A 17,241-nucleotide genomic window follows, 5' to 3' on the forward strand; every position below is an offset into this window, starting at 1 on the left:
GCTAGTTTTGGCAATAAGAGACGAAAAAGAGATGGAAGGAATTAGAGTAGGTAATGAGGAAATCAAATTATCACTCTGCAGATAATGGTATATTTAGAAAAGCCCCAAGAATCAACTAAAAAGCTATTAGAAATAATTCACAACTTTAGCAAAGTTGCATGATACAAAATAAATCCACAGAAATCATCAATATTCTTATATATCACTAACAAAATTCAACAGCAAGACATACAAAGAAAAATTCCATTTAAAATAACTGTTGATAATATAAAATATTTGGAAATTTATCTGCCAAAGCAAAGTCAGGAACTATATAAGCAAAACTACAAAACTTTCCACACAAATGAAGTCAGTTCTAAGCAACTAGAAAAATATCAAGTGCTCATGGATAGGTTGAGCAAATATAATAAAGATGACAATACTACCTAAACTAATCTATTTATTTAGTGCTATAACAATCAAATTCCCAAGAAACTATTTTACTGACCTAGAAAAAATAACAACAAAACTCATCTGAAAGAACAAAAGGTCAAGAATTTCAAGGGAATTAAATCGAAAAAAAAAATCAAATGAAGTGGCCTAGCTGTACCAGATCTAAAATTATATTATAAAGTAGTGGTCATCAAAACCATTTGGTACTGGCTAAGAAATAGAGAAGTTGATCATTGGAATAGTTTAGATTCACAAGAACAAAATAATCAATGACTATAACAATCTAATATTTGACAAACCCAAAGGCCTTAGCTTTTGGGATAAGAATGCACTATTTGACAAAAACTGCTGGGAAAATTGGAAACTAGTATGGCAGAAAGTAGGCATATATCCACACCTATCACTATATATCAAAATAAGGTTGAAATGGGTTCATGATCTAGATAGTATAAACTTATTAGAAGAACACAGGATAATTTACCTCTAAGATTTATGAAGGAAGAAGGAATTTGTGATCAAAGAAGAACTAGAACTCATTATTGATCATATAATAGATAATTTTGATTATATTAAGTTAAAAAGTTTTTGTACAAACAAAACTAATTTAGAAATGATTAGAAGGGAAGTAATAAACTGGGAAAACATTTTTATATCCAAAAGAGCTGATAAAAACCTCATTTCTAAAATATATGGAAAACTGACTAAAATTTCTAACAAATCAAGCCATTCTCCAATTGATAAATGGTCAAAGGATATGAACAGAAATTTTTCAGATGAAGAAATTGTAGCCACATGAAAAGATGCTCCGAATCACTATTGATCAGAGAAATGCAAATTAAGACAACTCTGAGATATCACTACACACCTCTCAGATTGGCTAAGATGACAGGAAAACATAATGATGTTGGAGGGGATGTGGGAAAACTGGGAACTGATACATTACTGGTGGAAGTGTGAACAGATCCAACCATTCTGGAGAGCAATTTGGAACTATGCTCAAAAAGTTATCAAACTGTGCATACCTTTTGATCCAGCAGTGTTTCTACTGGGATTATATCCCAAAGAAATCTTAAAGGAGGGAAAAGGACGCACATGTTTGTGTCTTGCCTCTTTGTAATAGCAAGAAATTGGAAACTGAGTGGATGCCCATCAACTAGAAAATGGCTGAATAAATTATGATATATGAATGCTATGGAATACTATGGTGCTGTAAGAAATGGCCAGCAGGATGATTTCAGAGAGGCTCGGAAAGACCAACATGAATTGATGCTAAGTGAAATGAGCAGAACCAAGAGATCATTATACATGGCAACAACAAGACTAAATGATGATTACTTCTGATGGACGTGGCTCTCTTCAACAATGAGATGATTCAAATCAGTTCCACTTATTCAGTGATGAAGAGAGCCATCTACACCCAGAGAGAGGACTGTGAAAACTGAGTGTGGAACACAACATAGCATTCTTACTCTTTCTGTTGTTATTTGCTTGTATTATTTTTTCCTTCTCAGATTTTCTTTTTCCTCCTTTTTGAGCTTGATTTTTCTTGTGCAACAAGATAAATGTATAAATATATATACATATATTGGATCTAACATGTATTTCAACATATTTAACATGTATTGGACTACTGCCAGCTAGGGGAGAGAATGGGGGGAAGGAGGGGAAAATTTGGAACAAAATTGACCCTTGAAATGTCGGAAAAATTACCCATGTATATATTTTGTAAATAAAAAGCTTTAATAAAAAAAAATTGATTGTATGACACGGGAGGAGATACTGGAACAGAACTGTGTGCCTGCAGATTAGTTGCTATGCATTAGAAGAATAGAAGAAAAACAGAACTGAATTAGCCCAAAGGGAATGAGAAATATGCAAAATTAGAGAATGTTCATATGGATTATTTGTGTCTGATCTGTGGTAGAGCATTCCATGCTCATATTGGTCTGATCAGTCACAGTGAGATACACTGTAACTTGATTCTAACATAGTGATGTCATTTTGGCTTTCTTTGAAAACAAAGAACAACAAATACAGAGTACTGAATAAAAAAGGCAGAGATCTGGTTATGCGATAGGAACAAGAGCAAAGGATTACAAATGGGTAACCTAAGTGCTTCACTCATGCTCATGTATCTAAAAATTATAATTAAATCATCAATCACAGGAGTGCAGGATCATAGGACAGAAGCTAAAAACTCTACAAAAGAACGAGTAAAGATAAAAAAAATAAAGGACCCAAAACAAAGCCCTGGAATTATATTTTTGTTGGGTCATCATCCAATAAAAGAGACTGCATATCTAAGAGGGAGTGAAAAGTGTCAAAAACTATTAAAATCTGTAAACCCTAACTGACTCTAATTTGGATCTCAACCTGAGCCTAGGAATCAATGTGATATAACATCATAATTCCTTTCCTACTAAATTTATTTTTTCTTTGCTTGAAATCTGAAAAATCTTCTTGAAAATTTTTAAGAAAAAATATTATAAGATTGGCTGAATAAATTGTGGTATATGAATATTATTGTTCTGTAAGAAATGACCAACAGGATGATTTCAGAAAGACCTGGAGAAATTTACATGAATTGATGCTGAGTGAAATGAGCAGGATCAGGAAATCATTGTATACTTCAACAACATTACTATATGATGATCAATAATCATAATACAAATCAGTTCCAATAGAGCAGTAATGAACTGAACCAGCTACACGCAGCAAAAGAACTCCAGGAGATGATTATGAACCACTACACAGAATTCCCAATCCTTCTAATTTTGTCTGCCTGCATTTTGGATTTCCTTCACAGGCCAATTGTACACTATTTCAAAGTCTGATTCTTTTTGTACAGCAAAACAACTGTTTGGACATGTATACATATATTGTATTTAATTTATACTTTAACATATTTAACATGTATTGATTGGTCAACCTGCCATGGGGGGAAAGAAGGAGGGGAAAAATTAGAACAAAAGGTTTGGCAATTGTCAATGTTGTAAAATTACCCATGCATATATCTGGCAGATAAAAACTATTAAAATATATTTAAAAAAAAAGAAAAAGAAAAAAATGTTATAGAAACATAGCAATTTATGGACTAGATCTATGATCTAGTCCAATTCTAAAGTTATTTGATTATATAATATACCTATTTATATGAAAATTCAGCTAACTTTACAAAGCATACAATATTGTATTTCTTTTAGTGAATTCATATAGCAATGCTGTCACTAACAAGTGTGTACTGAATGATGAGATGCTAACACGGCATAGTAGAAAAGATGATAAAGGGATAGAATTTTAGATCTCCAATAACTAGAGTTATAACATGCCTAACCAACAAGATGTAAGATTCTTAGGATAAATAATATATATATATATATATATAATTTATATTTATTATATTATAAATACATAATACATAATAATGAATATCATTATTACTGTTTTTGAAGAGAACAAATAGCATCATGGGGTATCTTTATTGCCATGAATTGGATTTAAGTAACACAGAGCTGCACAAAGCCTCATTCTCTCTTCAAGAGTAATCCAGTTCCAGTGGCAAGACAAAATTCAAGACAATTTGTAACAGTCTTAGGACACAACAGATGAATGTTGTGTCTTTGATGATTAAACAAGTTCTGTGTACCCTATAGTACCTGCTTCAGGTATCTTCATGGCTACTGGAATAAACATATCCATTCTGCCAGGGGAAACCTTCACAGATCCCTAACTCACCAAAGGGGCTGAGCCCTATCAGTTTTATTCAACCTAGTTCAGCCTGCCTGCCAAGAAAGATTTTTACCAAGGTGTAGTTACTATGCAAGCTACACCTTCTTAGAGCCACAAATGAGAGTTCTGAGACAGGTAAATACCAAAGATGAATGAGAAGCTCAGAAAGGACATCTATCTGGGTGGCACAATAGACAGTGCTGGGTTTGGAGTCAGAAAAACACAGGTCAAATCTGACTTTTGAGACACTATGTGACCCTGAACAAGTCACTTAATCCTATTTGTCTCAGTTTCTTGATCTGTAAAATGAGGTAGAGAAGAAAATGGTAAACTGTTAGGTTCTTACTGAGTGCTAAGTCGGTACTTAACAATTCTCTAGCTCAGGGTTCACAGTTTTAGTTCACACCTTTAAAAGGAGTTATGAAAAGGAGTTCACACACCTTTAAAAAGGAGCAAGTTCATTGGTCAGTAAGGAGTTCCCACAAGCCCCTGGGAGTACCCACAAGCCCATTCTCTGGGATAAAAAGAGGAACATTGAGTCTGAGGAGTGAGTTCTGAATTAGGTCAAGGAGAAGACGTCCCGTGGATTCGCAAGTCCAGCAATCCCACACTTCTGGAGGGGAAGAAGAGGATTCGAGATTCTATCTTCGCTCTGGCTGGAGGCTCCAGAAGCCTCCCAAGAAACCTGCTCACAGAGGAAAAGATTATACAGAAAAGAAACCTCCTCCCAGAGAAGGATTACAACTGAGAGACAACAGGACATGTGCAGTAAACTGCTCCAGTATCTTTGCCAAGAAAATACCAAATGGGATCACAAAGAATTGGACATGACTGAAACAAGTGAATAGCAACAAAAAATACTAGTCTTCCATGAATACCCCCATGACGCAATGATAAATATTATAGAAATAAGTTATATAAAAAGAAAAGAATAGGAAGAATAGGAAAATAATAGAAAAGCATAAAAATGATAACTATGGCTAGGATATAAAAGCTTTGGAAAGATTCCGTTTTAGCCAGTTAATAGTTTATTTTAATCAATGGTTTAAAGATCTTTTTTTTTTTAATAAAAGAAATGAGTACTACAAGAAAAAGTTGGAAAAGAGTTACAAAAGAGGAGTTTAGTAAATGAATTACACAATTACAAAACCTTGACTAAGAAATACACCACCTGAAAATTAGAGTTAACTAAATAGAAGCCAATTACTCCATATGACAAGAAATAACAAAACTAAATCAAAAGACTTGAAAAAAAATACAAGAAAATATAAATTATCTCACAGGAAAAACAACTGACCTGGAAAACATCAAGGAGGAAAAATTTTAAAATCACCAGACTACCTGAAAGATATGGCCACAACAAGAATCTACATATATTTCTTTTTTTTAAAATAGTTTTTAAAATTTTTCCCAAGAGCAATCCAAGAGCTTTTTAGCATTCAGTTAAAAGTTTTTTAATAATAGCTTTTTCATTTTCAAAAAACATGCAAAGATAGTTCCCTTACAAAACCTTGTGATCCAAATTTTTTCTCCCTCTATTCCCCCCCTTCCTCCCTTCCCTAGATAGCAAGTAATCCAATATTATTTAAAAGAATTAGCAAACTATTCATAGTAAATTTACAACTTCATGTGCATCTTTTCATATAAATGCTTGTTTTATTCCATAAATTTTGAATCAAATCTATTTAAAATTTTTTAAAAATTATTTAATTGAATATGCTAAAATAACAAAGTCTAAATCTACTTAAAAGTTACTATATTCTCCTATCTTTTTAAAATAGCTTTTTATTTTCAAAATATGTAAAGGGCTAGAACTAAGCAAATGCACTTGGATAATGGAGCACATGAGGCTAATTGCCAATTGGACAATTCTCTATTAACATGTTTGAAGGATGACCCTCCCCAACTATTCTGTGCTGGCTGGATCAGTAGGTGTGGAAAAAGAAGGGGAAATGACATGAGTGGGTGGAATAGGAGGAGGTGGAGATTGATTGATTCTCCTGGCGATGGAGAGAGAGGAAGGAGGTGTGGAGATTGCTAGATCTAATCCCCTGACCAGGACCGCAAAAGACCAAGAATAAAGACTTTTAATTATCCTGACTTTGGCTAATTCTAAGAAATCCAGGGTCCCAACAAAAATATATGCAAAGATAGTTTTCAACACTTTTACCACCCTTGCAAAACTTTGTTTTCCAACTTTTTTCTCCCTCCCTATCCCCCACTGCCTCCCCTAGACAGCAAGTGATCCAATATATGTTAAACACGTGCAATTATTCTATACATAGTTCCATAATTATTATAGCATTAATTTTTACAAGATTTTGAATTGTAGATTTTCTTTCTTCCTTCCCTTCCCTCTTCCTAAAATGTTAAGCAATCTAATATAGGTTATATATATGCAACTATACAAATCATTTTTCCAAATTAGTCACAGTTGTGAAAGAAGATACAGATCAAAAGAAAGAAAAAAAACCCACAAAAAAATAAGGAAAAATGTTTTTTGACATGCATTCAGAGTCTATCAGTTCTTTATCTGGATGTGGATAGCATTTTCCATCATGGGTCCTTTGTACGTGTTTTGGATCACTGTGTTGATAAGAACTAAGTCATTCATAGATCATCTTACAATGTTACTGATACCATATACAATGTTTTCTTGGTTTTGCTGATTTCATTTAGCATCAGTTTGTATAATTCTTTTCAAAAAAAATTTTAATCTGCCTTCTCATTATTTCTTATTGTACAACAATATTACACATACCACAGTTTGTTCAGTCATTCTCTAATTCATGGGCAGTCTGTCAATTTTCAAAATTTTGCTACCATGAAAAAAGCTGCTATAAATATTTTTGTATATGCAGGAAATTTTCCCAATTTTTATGATCTCTGGGCTATAGGTCTACTAAATGATACTGCTGGCTCAAAGGGTATCACAATTTGGTAAACCCAACTTCCAAATACAAGACTCAAGAGAAGCATAAAAAAGTAAGCAGGAAAGGGAAATCATAAGGGACTTAATGTTGAACTGTTTTCATTCATCCATGTACTAACATGGGATAACAATAAGTGTAATTGATAGGAATTTCTTCATTACTTGAGCAATTAGGAGGAGTATATATAGGATAGGAGTTGAATATGATGGGATAATTTACTTTAAAAAATAAAACTGGAAAGTGAGAAAGAAGAACGCACCAGAAGGAAGGAAAAGGGAAAGGTAGAATGGGATAAATTATATCACATAAGAGGCAAGAAAGAGCTTTTACATTAGAAAGTAAGATGGGGTATATAGTTTGGAATACTCAAGCCTTACTATCACTAGAATTGACTCAAAGGAAAAATACACATATTCAACTGGGCATAGAAATTTATCTTACCCTACAGGAAATTATAAGAGGAAGAAGAGAAGACAAGGAGTAGTGCTCATAGAAGTAAAAGTTAATGGGGAAGCATAATCAGAAGCAAAACATTTTTGAAAAAGGAAATGGTGAAAGGAAGAGATAGTAGAATAGAAGAAATAGGATGGAGGGAAATAGGATTAGCGATCATAAATGTGAAAAAAAAATTATGAAGCAAATTTCTTTGATAAGGCAAATTTCATAAAGCAAATGAGTCCAATTTATGAAAATAAGAGCCCTTCCGCAAATGACAAACGATGGAAAAATATGAAGTCCGTTTTCAGATGAAGTAATCAAAGTTATCTACAGCCACATGAAAAAATGCTCTAAATTACTACTGATTGGAAAAATGCAAATTAAGACAATACTGAGGTATTAATGTAGATATAATCCTCTCTCATCCTCACATTCTTAATCTTCAATATCTCCCTACTTACTGGCTTTTTCCCTACTCTTCATATGCCCATATCTCCCCCAATCCTCAAAAAATTCTGAAGCCTTATGATTGCTAATAATTATCCTCTCTTCTGCCTTTAAAGGATAAACTCTTTAAGAAGGCCTGCTGCAATAGGTAACTTATCTTTTCTCCTCTCACTCTCTTCTGAACCTCCTAAAATTCAGGTTCTTATCTCATTATCCCACTGACATTGCTGTAGTAACTGGTTTTTCGTTGCCAAATTCAATGGCCTTTTTCTCAATCTTCATTATCCTTGACCTCTCTACAGTCTCTGCACTGTCAATCACCCTCTTCTCCATATCCCATTCTCTCTGCATTTTTGAGACACCACTTTTCTTACTTACTTCTATTAGTTATCAGACTTAACTGTTCAGTTTCTGTAGTTAGATATTCATCTAATGCTCTGTCATGGGTTCTCTTCTCTATCCAGAACTACTACTACATTTGGCGATGTAATTATTATCCATGGATTTAATTATTATATCTATTCTGGCGATTCTCAAATCTTCCTATCTTGCCTTACTGCCTTCCAGTCTTACATCTCTAGCTGCCTTTCAGTTATCTCAAACTGGGTCTCTAGCAGATTTTAAACTCAACATGTCCAAAAATGATTTCATTATTTTTCTCTTCCCCTTCCACACTTCTCCATTACTGTAGAGGACTAAATCATTTTCCCAGACCTTTATAGACAACATGGGAGTTATCCTGGATTCCTCACTATCTTTCACCATCCCCTTTCCAAAAACTACAATGTCTCTCAAATACACCCTCTCTTCTCCTATAATATTGCCTCCAATCTAATGCAACAGACTATTTCAATAATCTACTAGTGAATCTATTTGCCAAAAATTTCTCCCCACTACAATCAGGCAAGATATTAGGAGATAACCTGGTTTTCCAGAGCTAAGGCCTAACAAGCAGGCTGTGTCTTGAGCTTGACATAACAATAATCCTTTGCATTTACCCTCTGGATGATCTCACACTCTGGCAAAATAACATTAATATTGCTTTGATTCCTATTTCCCAATGACCTGGGAGCCAGAAGTAGTTGACATGCTGCAACAGAAAGTGATCAATCAAAACTCTCCTGACATGCTAACAACTCCTGAATTCCTATGCTTGTAACTGCTAAGTGAACCAAACCAAGCTTCACTCCAGTTCCCACCATGGCTAACTCTGATTCTGTATCCTACTGAATGATCATCAGGCTCAACAAGACTAACAACTTGAGACAATCAAAAGACAATAATTCTAATAACTTAGAGACTGTTCTCACAAGATGGAAGAATGACTGTATTGTCCCAAGAAATGTCAATTGTTTACTCAAGATTACATTGGGTCCTGCCTTCCTGTGGTTTTCATGTATAAAAGCTCTATCCTTATAGAGCTCCTCCTTCTCTGGACGATGTACTTCTACTTGCAATTGTTTTCCTTACTTTGAAATTAAAATTCTGTTTGATTCCTATCTTTCCAGTCCAGTCTGCTTTTTCAGCTCCAGTCACCCACAGGTCAGACACTAGTTCTAGTCCAATTAATAAGTCCATCCTCTATTCAACTATCAAAGTAATTTTCCTAAATTGCAGTTCCAATTGTGTCACTCGCATACTCAATAAACTAGAGTGGCTTCCTTCAAGATCAAAAATAAAATTCTCCATTTGGCTTTCAAAGTCCTTCATAACCTAAAGACCCTTCTATTCTTCTTACACCTTATAACGCCCCCCTTACTCTTTCAGTAAATTAAAACCTCATCTTCTGCAATAAGCCTTTCTCACATCTCTTAATTCTAGTGTCTTCCCTCTACTAGTTACTTCCTGTTTATCCTGTATATAGCTTGTTTGTACACATTTGAATGCTTGCTGCCCTCCCTCATTAGCCTCCTGTTGGAGAGCAAGGACTTATTGGCTTTGGCCTCTTTCTGCATCACCCTCAGGCGCCCCCTTTAGCCCAGTGCCTGACATAATATGAAAAGAAGTGTCATCAGAAAGATTTTAGGTAAATTTGTTGATTGCCTAATAATCTTTACGTGGGCAGTGATAGTTTCTAATTCACTTAATCTTTTCCTACAAATGCACCTTGAAGACTGCTCTAAACATAGCAGGTACAAAATAGATGTTGAATAAAATGTTTTCTTTTTTTTTTTTTTTTTTAACCTGGGTGACACCTCAATTCAGGAGGGAACAAAAACTCTGCATCATATAGGTTCAGCAGAGAGCAGTGGCAAGAGCACAGAGCTTGAAATTAAGCTATTCGTGTTGAAATCCCAAATCTGACTAACAATATGAAAAGAAGCAAACACAACCTCACTGAGATGAGTTTCTTCATCCTCAAGAAGTGAATAAAATGCTTTTACTAATCTTATAGGGTTATAATCAGGAGTTTTATAAATGTGAAAATGCCATATAAATGAAATTATTAGTATTATTAGTATTCAAGATATTGGGAGACACTGTTTGCCACAGCTAAGGCCCAGTAAGTAGGCTGTGCCCTAAGCTTGGCAGAACAATTATCCTTTGCTCTTTTGATGACTCCACCTTCTGGATGGCCTCAGCCATAATAAAATCCCAGAATTTCCCACCAGCATCATGCGGTCCCTGAGCTTGGACAAGCATGAAATTCTGCTATAAATCAAATTCATCACATTGTTACTGCTATTATCTTGAGATCTCCACACTGCCCCAGGTCCCTGCCACTAGGGGCAGTGCTCTAGTCCATGTCTCTGTTTACAAACTATCTTCCTTACTTTAAAATTAAAGAGCTGTTTGTGTCCTGATTCTCCTGTCTCTAACCTGCTCTGTTCAGCTCAGGTGAATCCACAGATTCCTGTCTAGTTGCCAATAATAAGACTGAAAAAAAAAAAAAAAGTAAAATTTCCTACTTTGAAAAGAGGACACTAATGGATTCGTGAGTCTGACAAGTTTATTAATTGATATGGGGCTGCAATGAAAACTGAAAATATGCTTGGGTATATTCTCAAGACAGGTGCTTTGGAAGTGCCTAAAAAGGTGTGTTTCATATAATATATCACATTACTGGCTGTCTACCTCTCATGCCTAGAATACTCTCCCTCCTCCTCCTCTTTCCCAGTTTCCTTGGCTTCCTACAAGACATAATTCAAATTGTACTTTCTACAAAAAAACTTGCCCCCACCCTCTTTAGGAAGGAAGCTCTTTTGGGGGATTATTTACCATTTATTTGGTATACATCTTGCTTGTACATTTTCTTCCCTATTATAACATGAGTTCCTAGAAGACTGGGCCTATGTTTCCAGCAAAATAAACTTCTATATTGGTCATATGCAAAAATGCAAGTTTTTTTTCTAAATTTTAAATATATCACCTTCTGGCAGGAGATAGCATGATATATCTTCAATCCTCTGATTTTGTAATTTATGATTCTATTCACCAGGGTTCAAAAGTCTTCCAAAGTTGTTTTTCTCTCTAATAATGTTGATAAGTAAACTGTTCTGCTGATTTCTCTCTGAATCAGATCATAAGAGCCTTTCCAGTTTCCTCAAAAATTTAAAGTTTTATCATCATTTCTTATTATACAATAATATTCCAATACATTAATATACTACAAATTTGCTTAGCCATTCCCCATGAGGAAGCTGTATCTTTAGTTTCCAATTTGGGGCTACACAAAAAGAATTGTTATAAATATATATTATTTGTACATAGAGATGCTTCTCCTCTTTAATTTCTTTGGGATATGGATCTAGAGATGGTATATTTGGGTTTTAAAGGTATGAAAAGTTTGGATTTTAAAAGAATACTGCTTTTTAAAAAGTCTAGACCAATTGTAATCCACAGTTCCACAGTGTACTAGAATATCTGGTTGTTTTTTTTTAATAGTCCTCCCATATTTATGATTTTTCTCTTTTATCATCTTTACCCATGCAATTGTGTATGAAGTGGAACTCAGATTTATTTTAATTTTCATTTCTCTAATTAGTAATGCTTTGGAGCATTGGTATTGGTAATGAAAGTCTGGATTCATTCTCAGAAAAACTGCCTGTTCATGTTTTAACTAATGCCTGGAACATATAGTAGGCACTAAAAATATTAAATGATTAATTAACTTATCTATTTGGGAATGGCTCTTAATCTTGTAAATTTTATTCAATTATTTAGATATCTTAGATTTGAGATCTTCATCAGAGAAACTGATCCCCTCCCCCCCCCCCCCGTTTCTGTTTCACATTTAATTTTAATGCCATAAGTTTCATTTAGGCAAAAAATCTTATATAACTCTTATATAATCTTATATAACTATCAGAAATAGTGAAAAGTTAAGATTTCCACTGAATGTTGCAAACTTCAAGGTAATGTAAGATAATAAGCACCACTGACTAATGGATTTTTAAAATGTGAGAAATTAGTGAAGGTTAAATTTCCCCGGAACAATTAAGTTTTAATTTCTTGGTAATCTTGAGCAAATAAAGAATTAGGGAGCTAGCAAGGCACAGGTAACTCAGCAATCAGAAAGAGATTTATGGTTTTTGAGAAAACCACAAACTAAGATAATAGCTCATGAAACTCAAACTGATTGGAGTCAATGACCTGACTCAACCAAAGCACTAACTTGTTTAATAGCCTAACTGAATATTAAATAATACACCCAGTAGGAGTTTTTTGCCATTTTTGAACATGGGATGTATGATAAGGGAGGGAGATTGTTAGGTTCTTACTAAGTGCTAATGAGATAATGAGATATTAGGTTCTTACTAAGTGCTAAGTAGGTACTTAACAATTCTCTAGTTCTGGCCTTTATTGGGAGTTTTACTTGTGAATTCCTGGGGAGGAGCTTGCATGCTTAGGAGGAGCAAGTTCATTGGTTGAAGTAATTTTTCCCAGAAGCCCTTGGGTTATCCCATACCCATTCTCTGGGAGGATAAAAGAGGGCCGCACTCCAGAGATAGAGAGTCTCTGTCCTAGGTCAGAGTTAGAGCAGGTCTCTGGAGGAGAGAGAGAGAGAGAGTCTCTGTTCTCTGAAGGGAAGGGACTGCCCCAGCTAAAAGTCTAGCTTTTGTGCTCAGCACTCCTTCATCCTGAAGAGGAATAGAATCTGCTTCTGGCTAGAAATGTTAAGATGGTTCCCTAAGATTATTCTTTAATAAATTTTCCCTGGTATCTGAATTTCAGTGCCAAGTGTGTTTCTAATAATAACCAAAATTATTCATTTTATTTTCTGTGATCCCTTTAGTCATGAATTTCCCCCCAAAATCCAAAAGGGTATTTTCTTCCTTGATCTTCTGATTTTATTTATAATGTCACCTTTTACATCTAAATCATGTATATATATGGACTTTATATTAGTGTATAATATAAGACGTTAGCATCTAGCAAATTTTTTGTAGTTTTCCTAATAGTTTTTGTGCAAGTATAAGTTGTTACCCTAAGAAATATAGTCTTTATATTTTATACCAAGTTTATTTAATTGCTTTTGTATATTGTATAATTTTTTTCACCGACTGACCTCTGTTTTAATCATTTTTACTTTGTTGTTCAGTTTGAGCTTGGGTATCAAAAGATTCTTGTTGCTGTTTTCTTTTTCCTTTTTTCCCCTTGAGATTCTTGACCAAATTTATTCCTAGAGATGAATGTTATTTTTTCTGGCTCTATAAAATAATCTTCTGGTACCCTGATAATTATCAATGTCTTTTTTATTTTACTGTATTATATATTATTGCATAAAATTATATTAATTAGATCATATTTATTTTATCAATGACCTAATAATAGTTTTCAGTTATTTAGATCTGTCTTTGTTTTTATAAAAAAAAAAAAAAATGCTTCATAGCTGTACTTATACAGTTCTTGGTTCTATCTTGGTAGAAAGATTCTCAAATAATTTACACTTTCTAATAGCTACTTTAAATAGAATTTCTCTCTTCATATTTTCTTATTTATATTTCAGGTTTTCTGAGAGATATAAAGGAATACTAATGACTTATATGAACATATTTTATATCTTGCAACTTTGAGGATTTGTTTCAATTAATACTAAGATTTTCAATGTAAGTCATATAATTTGAAAAAAGCAATAATTTTGTTTTCTCTTTCCTATTTTTATTCTCAATTTCTCTTTCTTTCACTCCTATAGGTAGTGTTAGGATTCTTATAAGGTGCTAAGTCAGTTATCTAATTTAGAATGGTACTTAACAGTTCTCTAGTTCATTAACATACTTAGACTTCTACAAGATTCACACCTTTAAGAGAGCATATATAAGCTTGAAGCCTCAACCAGGATCCAGGGCTAGACATTCAGAAGTCAGAAAAGACAAGCCCACTAAAGGGCAAGCCCACTCTTGAAGGAGGAGACAGATTCATTCCATCTTCCATTCTACCTTTGTGCTGGCTGGAGATATTCGGAGGGAACGAGAGACAGAAGCTGGCAGAGGCAAAGGACTAGCTGCAGGATTTAGACTTTAATCCCTGGCTGCATTTGGGGTGATTATTATGAACTGAAACTAAGGCTGCCCCCAGAAGCCCCCCAAGAGAACGAGTACACTTTAGAGAAGTACATTCTAAATATTTGATAATTAGTGATGATAATAATGATCATTTTTGTTTTACCCTCATTTTATTGAAAAAATTCTATTTTTTTTTTCATTACATATAACATATGCTCCTAACTTATTTAAATATTATTTACTATATTAAGGAAAGATCCATTTATTCCTATGCCTTCTAGTGTTTGTTATTTTGATTTATTTGGTTTTTTTCTTACATAGATATTAGATTTTGCTAAAATTCTTTTCATCATTTATTGATATAACATGCTTTATTAGGCTGTTAACATGATTTATTATAGTGATATTGAACCAATTCTGAATTCCTATTATAAATTTAATCTGGTTACAGTATAAAATTTTCCTAATTTCTGTTGTCAATCTGTTAATATTTTATTTGAAATCTGAAATTGAAATTTTATTTGAAATTTACTTTAAGGTTCATTAGGAATATTAATATAGAATTTTCTTATAGTTCTTTCCTTCTGGTTTAAATACATTCATATCAGAGGAAGACAATGTAAAAATGTCTTCTTTTCCTGTTATTGCAAATAGTCCATATAACATCAGATTTCATTTTCTTTGATTTGATGGAATTTACTTGTAAATCCATCTGACATTCAAGGATTTTTTTTGGCGTTAGCAGTTCATCTATGGTTTATTCAGTTTCTTTGTTTTTGATACAGAATTATTTAAATACATTATAACTTTGCTAATAAGTTATTTTATATTTTAAGTATTCATCTATTTCTCTGAAATTATCAAATTTGATTTTAATACTTCCCTTGAATCATTCTATAATATTTCAATAGAATATCTTGAGAACAAAAACTATACATATGGTAGTTTCTAAGCATACTACCTATTCTTTTTTAAAGTCTGTTTGTCCCCAAAGAATTTTAAATTATGAGTTGGAGATAACTTTATATGAAACACCATGATCACTCTAAATTTTAATTTTGTCTATGAAGCAAAACAAAGTTATGTATGAAAATATAGAAATATCTATTTCAAACTATACAAGTTGTTCATACTACTGATATAGGGTCAAGTTAGATATAGTTCTTTCTACTTAGATTTTATAAAACATTTTCCTGATTACCATCTTCAACTAAAAATGAATTTTCTATCAGCTGATGATGGTAACTTTCAATTATTCACATAAAAAGAACCTAATATTTCAAATCAAAGGATGCTCATAAAAGGGTTATTATTTGATCTTTTGAGGCTATTATTTTAAAACGTCAGCTGGTCATAAGGTTTTTGTTTGATAAGGTACATCTTTTCTATATATAGCATATAAAAATGTTAATGTTCAGAAAAACATACCTTCACTGTCCTTGAATTTCTTGATTGCCACAATTTCATGTGTTTCCTAAAAAAAGAAGAGTTAAAAGAAAAGAAAGTCATTTTCAAAGTGCAAACTTCAATACAAAACATTTATCAAATCCTAATATGGCCATGTTAGAAAGATATTTGCAGAACACAAGGACAAGTATACCCTGATCTTGCCTTCCACAAAATTATTCTGACCAATTATTCTCCCCATTTCAATGTGGACAAAAGTATAAATAACTAGACCATTAAAAAGTGGCAGAGTGAACGTGAATTTAAGTCTTCATTTATACTGGCAATCTTAAGAAAAGTGGTCAAGAGAAGCTGTTTAGGCTACCCTAAGCTTCAAGAGAAGCTGTTTAAGAGAGTTAACTATGACTGGACATGGTAGGTTCTAAAAAACTGCTTCATGCTAGTGACAAGAGCAACTCTACACACAAAAAAGAATTTTCTTCTATCTAAATGTCTTTTTCTACTCTGGCTCACTAGTCAATTATCTTTTACTGTTATTAAACAACCACAGACATTAATTTTAATAAATAATGTACTTTTATGTGCCTCTTCCACCAACCTCTTTCTAAAGGAAATAAAGAAACCCGATTTTTATCAGAGCATAGAAATTCTATTATTCTTTTTTAGGGGATGGAGGGAAGCAAAGATGGAGGAAAGCTCAAGAGTTTGGTGACCAGGGATGACTAAACTAAACTTACTTTTAATTCCCAATTCTAAAGTGAAGGTAAATACATTTGACAAGAGAATTAATAAACATAAGGGAAAACTGATGCCTTATCTAACCTAAGGGCAAGCATACATGGCAAGCATACATTTTAAATATTTTTATCATCAATCAATAAGCATCTTTAAATGCCTACAATGTCCCTGCCTTCAAAGAGCTTACAAACTCTCAAGATGAAAAAAAAAAACACATACATACATATATATATATACACGTATATATATATGTATGTATATATGTATGTATATATGTATGTATGTATATATATGTATATATGTATGTATGTATGTATGTATATGTACATATAAAATAAATACAAAGCAGAAACAAGGTAATGGAAGACAAGGGCTCAAGAAACAGAAGGAATCATTTGAGCCCAGCTTTGAAGGAAAACGTGCCTTCCAAGCATGGAGGAAACATGCAAACTAGAATAATAGCAGAAGAAAAGGAATAGACAATTATGAAAAGGGAAGAGTTTGGGAGAATGGCTTTTGTTTCAGTAAAACAGTAGGTTAAGCATTTATTAAGTGCCCTCATATGTCCCTGGTATTACCTTTGCAGGGGAGATATATATATATATATATATATATATATATATATATATATATATATATATAAAATTAGTCCAAAGACAGTCCTTGCCCTG

The 17,241-nt window shown here is 33.2% G+C and overlaps 1 protein-coding gene across 9 annotated transcripts in view; it reads right to left on the bottom strand.

Moving 5' to 3' along the window:
* CDKL5 (cyclin dependent kinase like 5) overlaps positions 1-17,241 on the bottom strand; it is a 251,901-nt gene that overhangs the window by 88,715 nt on the left and 145,945 nt on the right. For all 9 annotated transcript variants that reach the window (XM_074299887.1, XM_074299881.1, XM_074299886.1 and 6 more), the window contains one exon: positions 15,854-15,899. In XM_074299887.1, coding sequence (XP_074155988.1) covers positions 15,854-15,899 — 46 coding nt within the window. The remainder of the gene's footprint in view (positions 1-15,853; positions 15,900-17,241) is intronic.

This window comes from Sminthopsis crassicaudata, chromosome 3 (assembly GCF_048593235.1).
Source record: "Sminthopsis crassicaudata isolate SCR6 chromosome 3, ASM4859323v1, whole genome shotgun sequence".
NCBI lineage: Eukaryota > Metazoa > Chordata > Mammalia > Dasyuromorphia > Dasyuridae > Sminthopsis > Sminthopsis crassicaudata.